The sequence below is a fragment of the Adiantum capillus-veneris genome, chromosome 13, assembly GCF_014529385.1.
Source record: "Adiantum capillus-veneris isolate H3 chromosome 13, ASM1452938v2, whole genome shotgun sequence".
Classification (NCBI taxonomy): Eukaryota; Viridiplantae; Streptophyta; class Polypodiopsida; order Polypodiales; family Pteridaceae; genus Adiantum; species Adiantum capillus-veneris.
In genome coordinates, this window is record NC_140943.1 from 64,038,715 (window position 1) to 64,056,289 (window position 17,575).

A 17,575-nucleotide genomic window follows, 5' to 3' on the forward strand; every position below is an offset into this window, starting at 1 on the left:
TGCAGAGGGAAACCTCTGAGCAAGGTAACACGCAAGAGAGGGGATTCCAGTACTCGCTGGATGCACCCTCTTGTCCCTCGCACGGACCAAGATTACCCGCCTCATCAGACAAGATTTGATTCAACTAGACACCACACGCCTACGGGGGCGACCACGACATTGACGGAGGATCGACTAGAGAATCAGGACTATCCTAGCGCGGCATGGGAGACGCCTAGTATGACTATTTACAAAGGCGGACATTGACGAAGCTCTTCAGCGACCGATGCAATACTTTCTCGGACTACGGCCGATGCCGGGCATCCTCGGGCGTGGATGATGATTTTCAGTCTGACGATTTTAATCTTTTAGTTTTAGTCTTTCACTTTACTTCATTTTATTTTTGTACCCAGACATTGGATTAGATCCACAAAGATTGTATGAGTTTGGTCTCATAGGTCATTTTTGGCCTTTTGAAGACGTTTTAATATAAGATTTCTCTCTCTCTCTCTCTCTCTCTCTCTCTCTCTCTCTCTCTCTCTCTCTCTCTCTCTCTCTCTCTCTCTCGGGATAGTTTTCTACGATGTTAAAATTCTCTTCTTCTTCTTCTTCTCTCTCGGATGGGCATGCATGCCTAGGGTGCTCAACGCACATGAAGAGGGAAAGAAGGCATCATACCGCAATGACAGGGTCATCATTAACGGCAAGATCATTGCATAGGGACTCACGGCCTATGGGACACATATGCGTAGATTCTGTCACAAACTGCTGACATGTCAAAAGCCCTGAAAACTTACGGATGCCGGCCGAGGGGCCGAAACCCTAAGAAGAACAAGCAACAGAAGAAGAAGTCCTACCAACTTATGGGACCCCGTCCAATGGGGCCCAAGTGACATAAAGGAATTAAAATAAAGCAAAACCCACCCACACACACACACACACACAATTGATGACGTGGCAGCAGTACGGACGCTCCGTAAATTACACTGACAGTGCTGACGTGGCAGGCCGTACGGATTTCTGTGTTTTGCGCTGACATGATGATGTGGCAGGCTGTACAGATTTCCGTAAATTACGCTGGCAGCTTTTGGGCATTGCTTTTGGACCAGATGCTTTTGAGTTTGAAGGCTTTTCATGTAAACTGCTTTTGGGGCCTAGGGCCTTTAAATATGAGGCTAGGGCTCATTCTCTGGCATGCTTCCTGGAGAAGGTACAGAGTCTGGAGTATCGGCTTGTACTGAGTTGATGCAATATAAAGAAACACAGGAAGGGGCGCCAAGGTTTGGGGCCAATTCTCTCTGGGATGGAATTTCGACACTCTGTGTCGCGTGTCGTCTCTCTCTTTGAGTTTACTTGTTATTGAAGTGCTAAAAGTCTGTCCAGTCTGCTCTTTTCTATTGGCACGTGGTGCCCGTCTTGTGACAGTGGTATCATAGCATCAAGCATGTGCTTTTCTAGAAGCATACCGGTCCTACAAAAGAGCAGATAGAGCTAATGGAATTTTATTTGAAGTATCTTTGGGGCCGACTCCGGACTTACTAGCCACTCCCACCCTTCATACATTGCGCATCGGAATTTCGGGCGCGCTCCCGTCTTCACCGCTCATGTCTTACAAGGCATAAGCCATAAAGATCACTTGCAAGAGAAGGATCCAAGATTTGTTTCGAGTCACTGTTTTTCTCAAAAGCAGTGCCATGAGATGTTGGTGTATATAGCTACCAAGCAGCACACTCGAAGGACTTGGCAAGCTTTCAAAAAAAATATTGCCCAAAGTTATATGGTTTCTGACATCTTCCTTCGGAGTGCAACTTCTGGCAGAGTGGGGTGTCGTGAAATGCTTGCCATGGAAACCCTAGCAGATTATAACTTGAAATTTCTCGACATGTCCCAGTAGATGTCTCTTCACGAACAGATGACCTTGGAGGTTTACTGCGATTGCTATCTTGGGACTACCATCGCCTTTTCGAGCTCGATTGATGTCGAGATTGCTAGCTTGTGATGATGGCTACATAGCATATCTCCTCGAAGCTTTCGCCAAAAGCTCTATGACCTCGAATCACAAATGAGATTTTACATCAAAAGATGTATTGAGGTATAAATTTACACATAATAATAAGGATGGAGAGAGATGCATTTCATGCATTGCGATGCTTGTGCCCAAAAAAGAAAGTGTGGAGTTGGCATGTGTATGTGTGGGTGTGTGTGCATGCTAATAAATGGAGGAAAATGGTATAACCTTTCTATCACCCAAGTGTGGTAGATTGGTTATGCCATTTCCCTCTTGAATAACAGGTCTTGAGTTCAACTCTCCTCGTCGGATAGATCTTTAAGGTCCCTTGGGATAGTTTCCTACGACGTTAAAATACTCTTCTTCTCGGGTGTGTGTGGGTCTGGGTGTGTGTGTGCTAATAAAAAGAGGAAAATGGTATAACCTTTCTATCACCCAAGTGTGGTAGATTGGCTATGCCATTTCCCTCTTGAATAACAGGTCTTGAGTTCAACTCTCCTTGTCGGATAGATCTTTAAGGTCTCTTGGGATAGTTTTCTACAACGTTAAAATACTCTTCTTCTTCTTCTTCTTCTCTCTCTCTCTCTCTCTCTCTCTCTCTCTCTCTCTCTCTCTCTGTGATTGGTCTCATAGGTCATTTTGGCCTTTTGAAGACGTTAATATAACATTTCATTTCATCTCTCTCTCTCTCTCTCTCTCTCTCTCTCTCGGTCAGACTATTGTCCATGGAGGAGATTGATGAGATCTGCCAGTGACCGATGTTGGATTTCTTGTGACTTGTGATTTAGCTATCCCAGCTAGCTGCTTAGTTCACACCTACCAGTTTAGGATCCCATAGTACTTTTATTTTATCATTTTGTCATTTCATTTTGTTACTCTGACTTTGTATCAGGTTCACCACATTGTAACGCTTTGGTCTCATAGGTCATTTTGGCCTTTTGAAGACGTTAATATAACATTTCAGTTCATTTCATTTTCTCTCTCTCTCTCTCTCTCTCTGAAGGATAAGATCCAAGTCCTCATGAGATTTCAGACCTGCAAAAATACAGAAAATAAATTTTCACAGTTTCAGAATTTTTAGAATTTTGCATTTTCAGAATTCTCACAAGCAGGGAATTACAGAATAGCATTGATAGAAATTAGTAGAAAAGGAAAATCAAAAAATGTATGATTGATATGAGGAAAACATATGTATGCATTATGCGGGACATGGATGTATGCGTAGTGTGGATATATTCGGTTGGCCTCTCTTGCAGAAGTGCAAATTGTGTTTTTGTTCTTGTTTTTGATGGAGGCCATGAGCGCTTCGCCAATGTGTAAGCCCCATACGAAGGCAACCTTTGTGCTTACAAACAAGCGGATAACACAAATGGAAAGGGAGATGAAAGAATGGAAAGCAGATATGGAGGGATGGTGGAAAGAGAAGGCCAACCTTCTTCAAATGTTTCTCAACGAAGGCGCGCAATGGAAGAAGGAGAAAGAGAACTTGCACGCAGAGCTACAAGCACTTAAGGCGGATTCACAAGCACTTAAAGAAGAGGTCTCAGCCCTCAAGCGAGAGCTTGCTGATAGAGCAAGCAGTGGACTAGAGGAAGGGGAATTCCAGCCCTCGGTGATAGAGGAAATCAAGGTCATCAAGGAGCAGGTACGGATGATCAAAGAGGAGGAGAAACAAAAGGTGGTAAAGACGTCTTTGTGGATGGATGTGATCACGAAGATGCAAAAGAAGGCGGATGAGGCCGAGAAATGGATAGAAGTCGCTAAGAAAGGGAAAGGGAAAGAACCACGTGTTCCCACTCCTACAATCATCATGTCTCTAGAAGAAGAGCAGCGAAGGAAAACTAGAGCTTTGCATATAAGAGTAACCGGTCTAAAAGACAGAGATGATGTGGAAGGGGAAGTCGAAGAACTTCTCCGCATGATGGGTAGTGAGGCTACTCATACAAAGGCATGGAGGTAGGGAAGAAGATACAAGGCAATGGGGAGACTTCAAAAGGGAGAGCTTTAATCATCCATTTCCCATCCATGGAGGCAAAGAAGGACTTCTTGAAGAGGCGTCCTACACTAAAGAAAACGGGCATATTCCTTGGAGATGACCTCACTCTCACACAGCTTGCGTATATGAGAGAGGTAATGCCAGGGATTCAAGCGGCAAGGGAGAAGGAAAGACGGCCTGCTACAGAGATGGTCGGGTGGTGATTGTAGAGCGGCGCTCCACATGACGGTGCGAGACCTATGGGACCACACTCAAAGTTGCCACCTGGAATTGTAATGGATCTATGCGCCTTGATGTGGGTGCTTTTGAGGATAGTTTTACGAGAAGAGACATCTTTTCTACTCTGAGACACATCAGGCCCCTAGGCAGTCTATGCCTCACATTAGTGAATATAGATGGGAGACAGCCTGTAGACAGGAGACACGATCAGAGCACAGAGGGCGGGGCTCAGGAGGAGTGGCAATGTTATTCAGGGAGGAGTTGCAGCCATTGATACATATAGCCCGCGGGGATAAGCAAGCTAGGTACATGTGGGTGAGATTGAGAGCAGAGACAGGCAGATATCTTTACATTGCTATTTGCTACTTTCCCTTGAGTACGTCAGTTTATGCACCACCCAGAGGACAGTCCCCCTTTTCTATTTTGGATGATGACATATGGGAGTTCTCTAGAGATGGTGACATCATCATTCTAGGGGATTTCAATGCTAGGGCTGCCCATCATCAGACATTATTTTATGATACTTCAAAGGAGATGCTGAGAGAGCTGGATGTTGCAGAGAGGGGCCTATCCAGACTATCACAAGATGGGGAAAACACTGAGTATGGACGACACTTGATAGACATGGGGACTGCACATGGATTGGCCATCTTGAATGGCCTACAGAGATTTCCCGCTGCGGGGGGTTTTACATGCTACCCACATAGACATGGAGCCAGCACAGTGGATTATGTCATGGCACAGCCGAGCCTTATCTCTAGTATCAAGGATCTCACGGTTGACCCAGACCTGTTGGTGTGGCAATGGATCATGCTCTTGTGTTGTTGACCATCTCTTTTCAGTTTAGTGTAGCACACAGGCCACGGGCAGCAGCCCCTACTCGCTACACTTTCACGCGGGAGACGGACTCTGTATACATAGATGGGATCTACAGACGCCTATGCACAGAGGAGCCAGGGCGACCTCCGGAGGAGCTTACTACTATACTGACACAGACACTACATGATGCAACAGCAGAGGCATACCCACATACCCAGCCTGAGCAGAGACGCCGTTCGGGAAGCATGCCCCAGAACAGTTGGTATGATGAGGAGTGACGGGACACTAGAACTAGACTTCAGTGGGAGGTGCTTTTGGGGACATCACCCACAGATAGTCACAGATTGACTTCCGACGCCTAGTGCGGCGGAAGAAGAGGGCATTTTTGGCTCGCCTAGAGCAGGACTATACCAGCTATTCTTGAGTCAGGACTTATGGGAGGCATGGCGGCTCTTTCATGAGCCCCCCCCCCGCCATCACTTCTACAAAGGCCTGGGGCTAGTACGCAGAGTTCCTGAGCAGCCCCCCCCTTCCCGACCCCCCGATCCATGCCCACGCACATGTGCTTTTTTTACCGTTGAGATGGTGAGGAAGGCCATTGACAGGATGAGGACTGGGAGAGCATATGATCATGATGGCTTAGTGGCTGAGCATTTCACGCATGCTAGAGATCTACTAGCAGGGCTTCTAGCAATTATGTTTAACCGTGCCATCTGTGAGGGCTTGCCTGATACTTGGAGCCTATCTACTATTGTATCTATCTTCAAGTCGGGAGACCCTATGGAGCCTTGGAATTATCGCACTATCATGATTGGACACACATTGGCACAGTTGTACGCATCTATTCTTGAGCAGCAGCTGAGTAGATGGGCAGAGAGGGAGGGGATACACGCAGCCGGGCAGGCAGGGTTCAGGAGGGTTTTTTCTACTCTTGACCATATCTTGACACTCAGAGCCATCATTGAGGAGGGCAGATCACGTGGGAGACAGATCTATTGTAGCTTTGTGGATTTCCGCAAAGCATTTGACACAGTGCCCAGAGCTAGATTGATGCGCAGATTACAGCAGATGGGAGTACCCACAGAGCTCATTTGGGGGGTCATGGGATTATACAGGTCAGTAGTGGGGCATGTACGCACCTCAGAGGGTCTATCCGCACCGGTTCACTCCACTATTGGGGTGAAGCAGGGCTGCCCGCTCTCTCCTACTCTATTTGGTATGTATGTGGATGAGGTTTCTGACTACATTGAGAGACATGGTGATAGAGGTGCACAGCTGGCAGGGACATGGATTCCACTATTGTTATATGCTAATGATATTGTGTTGATCTCCGACTCTCCGGAGGGGATGCAACGTCACTTGGATGCTTTGCATAGGTTTGCTCAGGAAAGTTGTTTGTCCGTCAACCTTGGTAAAACCAAGGTCATGGTATTTAATACCACCCCACAGTGGATCAGGAGGTCAGCACCTGCATTCACATACGGCCAGGAGACAGTGGAGTATACAGATGCTTACACTTACCTTGGAGTGGTTTTTAGTGGGCCAGCATTTTCATTGAGGAGGGCAGCAGAGACTAGATTGACCATAGCCCATGCAGCATTGGGTAGATTGGAAAGGATGTGTTTATAGGTTCAGTTTCAGGAGCCTCGGACGAAGCTCTGGCTCTCTGACACTTTGGTGGCTTCTGCATTACTTAATGGAGTTGAGATTTGGGAACCTTCATTGGATCATCATGGGAGGACAAGCCGCAGTGATGGATGGGGGGACATGGAGAAGCCTCTGGTCTCTATGATCTGGCGGCTCATTAGAGCCAAGGCTTCAGTACCACATGCTATTGTCCGAGCAGAGCTAGCTGCCCCCCCACTAGTGGTTGAGGCGCTCACGAGATCCGTCTCCTTCATACACCGCATGTGGGAACTTCCCAGAGATAGATATGCCCGCCTTGCACTTGAGTCCTCTCGACAGTTAGCCATGCAGGGAGATACAGCATGCTGGTATGGGAGATGACATCATGGTTTCAAGCGCATGGGTTCAACATAGACAGATTGCCTCCCTTCCAATACTCATTGGATGCACCCTCTTTGACTCTTACACAGTCCGAGATCACGAGGCTCATCCGCCAGGACTTGACTCAGCTAGACACCAGGAGGACATGGATACAGCCAGCACAGGAGCTGGGCACGAAGATGGCTTTCTACAGAGAGCATCTTCTCCAGCTTACGGAGGATGGTTTTGTGACGAGGCCCAGATACATGGACACCCACTTGTCTCATGGGATACGATGTGCTATTGGCCAGATACGCACATCTTCACACCAGCTGCGGATCGAGATTGGGAGATACAGCGAGCACCAGCAGAGGCCAGGACATGCTCCCTGTGTGACATCGAGCCTGAGACAGAGTTGCACTACACATGCCATTGCCCCGTCTACTACGAGATACGAGGCCGCTTCCATTACTTGTTCAGAGAGGGCTTTGGACCACTCTCCACAGTCATGCAGTACGAGGATCAGAGATGCCTGGGTTTGTTTTTGCTCGAGCTGCGCAGACACAGAGAGAGCCTGATGAGAGGAGAGGCTAGCCAGTCTCAGAGACAGATCACAGACTTCTTTAGAGCTGCCACTGGACACCCGGAGGAGTCACTACCACAGCAGAGCTCGTCGCCTCACACCAGAGGCACACTGATCGACCGAGCGACTGAGCTGGGGAGATCCAGACGCCCACGATTGCGGAGGACTACACAGCATCGACGGAGGTTGCATCAGAGAATTCGGATCACTTTGGCCCGACATGCACGACGCCCGATCAGACTACTGACCATAGAGGAGATTGATGAGATCCGCCAGCGACCGATGCTGGATCTCTTGTGATCTAGCTATCCGAGCTAGCTGCTTAGTTCACACCTAGCAGTTTAGGATTCCATAGTATTTTATTTTGTCATTCTGTCATTTTGTCATCTTGTTACTCTAACGTTGTATCAAATCCACCACATTATAACTTTCTAGTCTCATAGGTCACTTTGGCCTTTTGAAGACGTTAATATAACATTTCATTTCATTTCATTTCTCTCTCTCCTTTGAGTTACAATACCTCTCAGGCCTCACTGGGTGGTGGACATCCATGCTATACTTTTACACCAGAGACTGACTCAGTCTATGTAGAGGAGTTACGTAGACTTTTATGCACATCAGAGCCAGTATACACAGTGGAGGAGATCACATCTATGCTGAAAGTGGCATTACATGGGGCAGCGACAGAGGCATACCCACACACTCAGCCTGGTGAGAAACGTCGTTCTGGGTACATGCCTCATGACAGCTGGTATGATGAGGAGTGTTGACAGAGGAGAGCTCAGATCTAGCGGGAGCTTGCATTGGGAGTGATCACCTATAGACAGTCTTGTATTGCTACACGATGACTAGTACGACGGAAGAAGCGAGCTTTCTTGGTCCAGATGGAGTAGGATTTATATCAGCTCTTCCTTAATAGAGATTTAGGAGAGGCTTAGCATCTATTTCATGAGCAGTCTCCCCCACCAATGATTACTTCTACAGAGATATGGGGGCAGTATGCAGCATCATTATACACTGTACCTGGACAGCCACCACTACCAGATCCACCACATCCATGTCCGGCGACGAGCACCTTCTTTACCACCGAGATGGTAAAGGAGGCCATTGACAGGATGAAGACCAGACAGGCACAGGATCATGAGGGTTTGGTAGCAGAGCACATTATACATGCTGGGGACTTGTTGGCAGAGATGCTTGCACAGTTGTTCAACCGTGTCATGTGTGAGGGCTTTCCTGAGTCTTGGAGATTGTCTACTATTGTACCTATCTTCAAGACAGGAGACCCCACAATGTCGGGGAATTACTGTTCTATCATGGTAGGACACACATTGGCACGGTTGTATGCATCCATCCTTGAGCATAGGCTGAGCAGTTGGGCAGAGACTATGGGCATACGGGCACCTGAACAGGCTGGTTTCAGGAGGGGTTTCTCCACACTGGATCATGTCTTTACACTCAAAGCTATCATTGAGGAGGGTTGAGCACATGGTAGACGGATATATTGCAGCTTTGTGGACTTCCGCAAAGCTTTTGACACAGTACCGAGGGCCAGATTGATGCGCCGACTTATGGAATTGGGGGTACCCACAAAGCTGATATGGGGGATTACGGCATTGTACAGTTCAATGATGGGTCATGTACGCACCCGAGGGGGGATATCTGACATAGTTCACTCCACTATCGGAGTGAAACGGGGATGCCCATTGTCCTCTACTTTATTTGGTATGTATGTTGATGAGGTCTCTGATTATATGGCAGAGGAGGAGATAGAGGTGCTCAGCTTGCAGGGACATGGATCCCTCTTTTATTGTATGCTGACGATATAGTGTTGCCAGAGAGTATGCAGAGACATTTGGACGCATTGCATAGTTTTGCAGGCGATAGTGGATTGTATGTCAACCTTGGTAAAACCAAGGTCATGGTATTTAATACCACGCCACAGTGGGTCAGGAGATCAGCACCTACATTCACATATGGTCAGGACAGTATGGAGTACACTGATGCATACACATATCTTGGGGTGGTCTTTAGTGGACCGAGGTTCACAGTGAGAGTGGCAACAGACACTAGATTGACTCGTGCCTATACAGCCCTAGGTAGTTTAGAGAGGATTTGTTCGTAGGTTCAGTTCCAGGTGCCTCGAACAAAGCTCTGGCTCTTCGACACTTTGGTCGCTTCAGTTATGCACTACGGGGTTCAGGTTTGGGGACCATCTGTTGACAGTGCTGGATGGAATAATATGGAGAGGCCCTTGGTATCTATGATTTGTAGGTTGATTAGAGCCAAGGTCTCAGTTCCACATGACATCATACAAGCGGAGCTGGCTGCCCCACCTATGGAGATTGAGGCACTTACCAGATCAGTATCATTTGTACACAGCTTATGGGACATCACCAGGGACAGATATGCTAGGCTTGCTCTTGAGTCGTCCAGACAGTTGGCATTACAGGGAGATACGTCATGTTGGTATGCACAGATGAGCTCATGGTTTCAGCATGGACAAGCTGCCCCCTTTCCAGTATTCTCTTGACGCACCACCTTTGGCTCTTACACGGATGGAGATTACTAGACTCATTCGGCAGGTTCTTATCCAGCTTGATACCAGGAGGACATGGATAGAGCCATCACGGGAGTTGGGTACGAAGAGGGCTTTCTATAGAGAGCATCTTCTCCAACTCACGACAGACGGATTTGTCACACGGCCCAGCTACATGGACACACATCTATCTCATGGGTTACGATGTGCCATTGGCCAGATATGCACATCTTCACACCAGCTTGGGATTGAGACAGGTAGATTCAGAGGCATACCAGCAGAAAGTAGGATTTAGCAGTTATGCCATGCAAAGCCAGAGACAGAGTTTCACTACATATGTCACTGCACAGTCTACTATGAGATACGGGGACGCTTTCACTGTTTATTAGGAGATGGTTTTGACTCGTTAGATAGAGTCATGAGATATCAAGATCAGAGATGTCTCGGATTATTTCTACTTGAGATACAGGGACATAGAGACTCTCTATTGAGAGGGCATAGACCGAGACAGTCGCAGAGACGCATCTCAGATTTCTTCAGTCCGAGTACCACAGAGGCAGAAGGGCCACCACCACCACAGAGCTCGGCTCCCACCCATACACACACCAATGGTACTCTCATTGACCGAGCTATAGAGTTGGGGAGATCAAGACGACCACGACTGAGGAGAGGAGCCACGCAGCACCGGCGGAGATTGCGGCAGAGGATCCACAAGATTCTAGCACAACACCCAGAGTGTCGATCAGGATAGGCTTCATGCTACTGCTATATTGTATCATGGTGACACTTATCCCCATTTTGTACCTTTGTGGCATTATACCATTGCTCAGCTTACCAACCACCCATAGGAGTTGGTAGCACTCCTATCTCAGTTTCTAGTTTGTAGTTTTCTTTGTTTGTACTTAGACTTGGTACTAGACTCACCATTGTAATCAGTTTGGTCTCATAGGTCATTTTGGCCTTTTGTAGACGGTAATATCTCATTTCATTTCTCTCTCTCTCTCTCCCTGGTACTATTATGGTTGGACACACATTGCCAGGGTTGTATGCATCTATCCTTGAGGAGCAGTTGAGCAGAATAGGCCGGTTTTAGGAGAGGCTTCTCCACTCTTGACCATATTCTGACGCTCAAAGCCATCATTGAGGAGGGTAGGGCACATGGGAGACAGATTTATTGTTGCTCTGTGGATTTTCGCAAAGCATTTGACATGGTGCCCAAAGCTAGATTGATGGAAAACTACAAGAGATGGGAGTATCCATTGAGTTGATTCAGGGGATCATGGCTCTATACAGATCAATGGTGGGACATGTACGTACTTTAGAGGGGATATCTGACTTAGTTCACTCGACTATTGAAGTGAAACAAGGATGTCCATTGTCTCCTCTACTTGGTATGTATATAGATGAGGTTTCTGATTACATTGACAGTGAGGGTGACAGAGGTGCCCAGCTGGTAGGGACATGGATTCCATTATTGTTATATGGTGATGATATCATGTTGATCTCTGACTCACAAGAGGGTATGCAACGACATTTGGATGCATTTATGGTGCTAACACCACACCGCAGTGGATCAAGAGATGAACTCCTACATTCGCTTATGGTCTAGAGACTGTGGAGTACACAAATGCTTGCACTTATCTTGGGGTACTCTTCACTAGGCCAAAGTTTCCATTGAAGAGAGGAGCAGAGACTAGACTGACTAGAGCGTATGCGGCCTTGGGAGGATTGAGAGGATGTGTTCGTAGGTTCAATTCCAGGAACCCAGAACAAAGCTCTGGCTCTTTGATACCTTGGTAGCTTCAACTATGCTCTATGGGGTTCAGGTTTGGGGACTCACTGTGGGTCAGGATGGGTGGAGAGATATGGAGAGGCCCTTGGTATCTATGATCTCTCGACTGATTAGAGCCAAGGCCTGCGTGCCACATGAGATCATTAGAGTGGAGATAGAGGCGCTTACCAGTAGATCAATCTCCTTTATGCATAGCTTATGGGATTTTCGGCCATTTTGGACGCAACCATGTGGTCAAAATTGTGAAATTCCATCTGGAAACTGTCCGAAAAGGTCCCACGTCAGTGTCGGACCCTTTGGGGCTGTTTCTGGACCTTTTTGGCTCGAAACCCTGTCTCCGGGTGTCAAAAAGACGCATAGGACAGTCGTTTCTAGGATTTTTGGACGTTATGCAATGGCGCGGTTAAAATTGTCAGATTCTAACAACTATAAAAATCTAGATTGGTTTAAAGCCTTTTGAAGCTTTTTACTTTATTTTGAGGTTAAAATTCAGTCTCTAAACTCATAATGAGACGTATGGATATTTACTTTTAACATTTGGGACATTTTAAATACAATGATATAGTCAAAATGATTAAATTTTCTCTCTCTCATATTGTTATGTATAGAAATATTCAATGAATTACTTTGTGTAAATATAAATATTTTAGGACAAGATTAGATCATTTTTAAGTTGAACATCTCTTACTTGGGTGATATGTGAGGCACATGGATGCTTCATTTCAAGTAAAAATTCTTTGGTTTTTAACTCAGATTTATGTTTTTGATATGCGTTCTTTTAATCATTTCATGTAACACTATCAAGATAGTGTTGTCTGTTTGTCTATTGGTGCTTGTAATATCCTATTGTTTGTAGAAATCAAGAATATGTAATTCATCTTTCATCTTTTGTGGGGGCACATTGTAGGAATCTTGTGGTCAATAGCAATTCTGTGATGGAACTTGTTAACATTTTTGTAGCAATAACACAGTCTCTCATCTCTCCAGATGTTTTAATCATACTTTGTGTGATTGTCTTTATTTCTTTTATGATGGTACAATATCAGAGTTTTGGTCATCTTTGCTCAAAATTCTACTTTGCTCGCTTTTTTTCGCTGGGGCAATGGAAATGCTCAAAAAAAGCTTACATGTCTCAAAGAGAACCTGTTCAGGAATGCTTTCCTTAAGGCCCCTCATTATGAAGGAAATTGAACAAGGGGGTAGACTTTGAAGTGGAAAAAATGGTTTTCATTATCAATGGACAATTGTATTGTTGTTTTTTTGTTGTGGTCTCTTGTGCAATGCTCTACATTTATAAATAATCAAATCAATCTGATTATGCAGGACATGTTACTCCTGGAAATTCTTTTACTTCTACAGGATTGTCCTATTTCTGACCTTTTCTCCAGGTAAAAAAGAATCGAGTACACGAAGAAGGCTTTTTGCAATTAACAGATATACTCATTCCATCAATGTGAACGAAAAAATAATCGTGTCAGACTTAAATAACCTTTATCTTGTTAATCATGGCAGACTTAAACAACCTTACTCTTGACACAGATCCTCAGATTATGATTCCTCACCGATAGCCCAGAAGCTGCTTGTGGAAGTTTTTAAGCCCATTCGACTATTTGCAGTGTTTCTATCACTGGTACTTCCTTTCATGTCATTTGCTAAACGCATATTTCTAAAGGGATAGTTCTTTCAGTTATCATTTGAAACTGATCTTATGCAGATCTCTTATGACCATTCAGTCATGATTGATTTTCTCATTGCAAAGGACACCGGCGTTGTGTGTCTGCAGTACCTCTTGCGGTAAGTTCCCTCGAAAGTGCTAGTCACATGCCTTCGTTAGGATGTCCTCATCATAATACAATTGATAGAGATAATTCCCATAGCTTTGTTTGTCACTGTCTACAGATCTATGCGCTTAGTGAGGAGTACATGGCCGGAGCTTTTGTCCTTGTCAGACACGCCCTCTACGCTTACTGGAACAGGTCTGATGTTCATTGGTTAATGGTCTTTGACTTCTAGTTTTATCTCTGTCCCCTAACCCGCTCCGTTTGTTTTTACAGAATCATTTTGTCAGGTTGATAACCAGGCTGTTAAGCAGCTACATTCCAGTGCATCCTTCGCACACAAGGCATCATGGCATGACAAAGTGATCGACATCAATAGAGTGGTGATCTCTATGATGAAATTAAAACACGCAATCAAGAAACTGCATGAAAAACATGCTTTTCCTTACAATCCTTCGCCACTTCTTAAGCAGTAAGAACTCCATGATTTTTTGGCATTTGCTCCCTTTTTTTGGGGAAACAATGTGCTTTCTTTTTGTTCATGGTTGTTTGTTGTGACTTTTTGCAGCTTGGACTTCTTGGAAAGCGATCCTCTAGTGAAAGCGATGTGTGTGTGTGATTAGAATAGTGTTGAGAGTGGAAAGAGTGCAAGGGTTAGTGGACAATCATCTCATTGATTGTATGTATGCTACATTACCTTACTCAAGGAGTGGTTGAAGCTTTCGTCACCTCTCTCATGCTCAACATTGGTAAGTAGAGCAGATACAAAAGTGATTAGGGTTGAGTGATGCAACTAAATTGTTAGGGAAAATGTTGATGTACATTGTGAGTAGAGCTTAGCTTCTCACCCTTCTCTTTTATGTAGAAGAGTGGATTTGCCATAGCTAGTGCTAGTGTTACTAGCTTTGGATTCACAAATCTGAGAACTTGGGTGGTATCCATTGGTGTCATCACTTGTGTTACATCATCCCTCAATTTTCCTTTTACACCTTTGTTGGGGATTGGTGCTCCTCAATGTCTGGCCACTGTGACGTTCTCACTAGCATAACCACAATCAAGAGATCATTGAGTGACATAGATCTTTTATGCATTTAAGTAGCTTTAGGGATTAGTGAATGTTAATAGTTGAGGTATTTTCATTTAGTATTGTAAAAGTAGATTTACATGTGTGCAGTTTTTTTGCATGAAAATAAGACGTTTGTTTTATAGATCTATAGTTTGCTTTGTTGTATAAAGGGAAAATTACCAAAATACCCCTATAATTTGTGGAAATTCCCAAAATACTCCTTAAATTTCAAAAATTCCCAAAATACCCTTGTATCTATTTTAGCTGGATTGTTCACGATTTCTTATCTTTATTCTTTTTTGACAATGTATATCCGTTTTTTAGTGCTTAGCATGTAATTTTTTTTGTCACAAATTACCTCCCAAAATAAGACAATTATGTCTAAAAATAATGAAGCAAATCATCTCCAAAGCCTACATAACTAGCTCAAATTCTAGTTTTAATATCTTGTATTCATAGACAATCAGTCTTCTTATGAAAAGCTATAATTTTTTAAATTTTTGGATAAATTTACTCTCACAATTACGGGTATTTTGGGAAATTTTGACAAAATACGAGGGGTATATTGGGAATTTTAAAATTGAAGGGTATTTTGAGAATTTTTGACAAAATACAAGGGGTATATTGGGAATTTCCACAAATTAGAGGGGTATTTTGGTAATTTTCCCTTGTATAAACTATCGAGCGGTTGTAGAAGAAATATTTTTCGATTTTGACCACGTCTGTCTCCACGTCTTGTTGATGTGAATGTCCCTCTAGTAGTACAGGACTTTATGATTGGGCAACTTGAGGATGATGCATTCAGGACTCAGTTAGTTGCCGTGGTGAATGTGTTTTTGTAGCTAGTGCAGAACCCAAGGTTTATGGAGTTCTTGCAAGCACCACCAATGCAATAGCAAAATAGGCAACCTACAACACACCTTAAATACTAAACCTATTTGGTCAACACTAAAAAATGATATTGTTAGTCAAATTGTTGTTCCATGGGTTTGACCCATCTATCCCATAGATGGTCTCCTAAGTTGATTGAAAAGTTTACATTATTCTTTTACAATTCAAAATATAGCCAAAGGTCGTTGATTAATGGATAGCTACTACAAGATTCACACTATTGAAACAAAGTATCCACATTCCAAAGACTAATCTGAGATTGTTGGAGACACATACAACTTCCTTTGTACTTGCAATTGGAACCTAAACCACATCCATTATATTTTTTTGAAAATGGAACCATAGAAGTAATAAAACATTGCATAGCATTGATAAATGCCTGATAATAACAATTTTGTGTGGTTGAATTGCAAGAGGTTCATGCATTTACCATCCACAGTTATCATTATGTTGTGATCATATTCTGCTTTGTATAAGAATTCAATGGATTTGAGTTGTATGGGTGCCGCCCCTTGCCTTGAACAGATAGGTGAGAGCGACAGCTCATCAAACTTGGTTGATTCAAGGATAGCTTGAAATGGATAGTAGTCTATGCCCATGGCTATTCTTCCAAAGGAGTCTCAAGAGGAGTGTGCAACAAGCCCAGAACTTAGAGACTCCCTCCCATGTATGCTACTTATTCACTACCATTAATGGGGCAAGGATACATGAATTACATATCAATGGGTATATAAAGGATGTCAGTCAAGTAGCTCCAAATAAGGATGTGGTCCAAACTTATAGCCATGGAGATTACTTAATGGGTCTGGTCTAGAAAGCATATAAGATACGCCAATGCACCATACACAAATTCATGGATTCCTAAAAAAGTGATGAATTTGCTATACTTGCTTGGAATCCCAGTAAAGAATTGGCTCTGTAGATTAATACACCCATCTCAAGTGCCCCATTGACAAGTTTTTATCATGATTCGACGTTTTTAGCCTTCCCTCTATCAAAAGATCAGCATTAGTGGTCCCAACCCCAGTGGAATGAGATTGTCTCTTTGGAAAGCGATTCCAGGTTGAGTTAGTAGAGTTAGCTAAATCAACTCAAGCAGACAGATTCCATACAACTAACAAGATAAACAATCATTACTCAGATGGAGATGATAAACAAACTGAAACTGGAATTGGAAATGGATCGTGTATTCAAATCAGTAAAAGTGGAATGGAGTACAACACCATGAGCCATTGCTCTGAGTTAATATCCAAAAGAGTATAAGAGCGAGATGAACTCCAAGAATGACACTAGATTCCATAGCACAATGATCCCAATGATGATAATAGCCCGTCAAATGAGTGATGGCTCTATTTATAGCTTTCGTAATGGGCCTCTGATTGACTATCCACTATGAAATTATCGCAATAATTGGGCTCAGTAATTACTAGTTCAGTCGCTAGTCTGAATTCCCGTATGGGGACTATTCCCACTGCCTACATCCCCCCCCCCCCCCCTCCTTTTTTATTTGCTATAGTTCCAAAATTTTAGATGTGCTTCTGACAATGATTGATTTCCACGAGGATGGGCCTTGTAAGCTTGCTCTGTTTAGAGTGATGATAGCCGACTAGGTTGATAGGATGCTTAGCCAATCGGACTTTTGATCTAACTCATCATTTGACTTGTGTGGAAGATATCTATGCAGACGGTGAATGATTGGACCAAATTCTTCTAATGGTCTAATGTACTGCCCTTGACCAAATTGCTCTCTTCTGATTTGTCGCTTGTTAGATAAGTGACTCTATCCGATATGATTCTTAGTTGACCAGGTTGTTGCGTCCTCTGAAACTACCAGATTGGGTGATGGTTTACAATAGCAAGCTGGGACACAAGCCAGGAAAATTGGAACTCTGGTTTGTAGGGCCCTTTCAGATAGTAAG

The 17,575-nt window shown here is 44.2% G+C and overlaps 1 protein-coding gene across 3 annotated transcripts in view; it reads left to right on the plus strand.

The window, feature by feature from the left end:
* The window catches only part of LOC147444145 (golgin), a 74,085-nt gene extending 59,313 nt beyond the window's left edge, over positions 1-14,772 (plus strand). For 2 of the 3 annotated variants that reach the window (XM_086526861.1, XM_086526860.1), the window contains exons 9-14: positions 13,245-13,309; positions 13,461-13,551; positions 13,636-13,715; positions 13,821-13,897; positions 13,976-14,171; positions 14,268-14,772. In XM_086526861.1, the coding sequence (XP_086382987.1) occupies positions 13,245-13,309; positions 13,461-13,551; positions 13,636-13,715; positions 13,821-13,897; positions 13,976-14,171; positions 14,268-14,322 (564 nt within the window). In that variant the 3' untranslated portion in view covers positions 14,323-14,772. Of the gene's footprint in view, positions 1-13,244; positions 13,310-13,460; positions 13,552-13,635; positions 13,716-13,820; positions 13,898-13,975; positions 14,172-14,267 lie in introns of those variants that run through there. The other variant, XR_015190029.1, reaches the window with a different exon arrangement.
* The last annotated feature ends 2,803 nt before the right edge of the window (positions 14,773-17,575 follow it).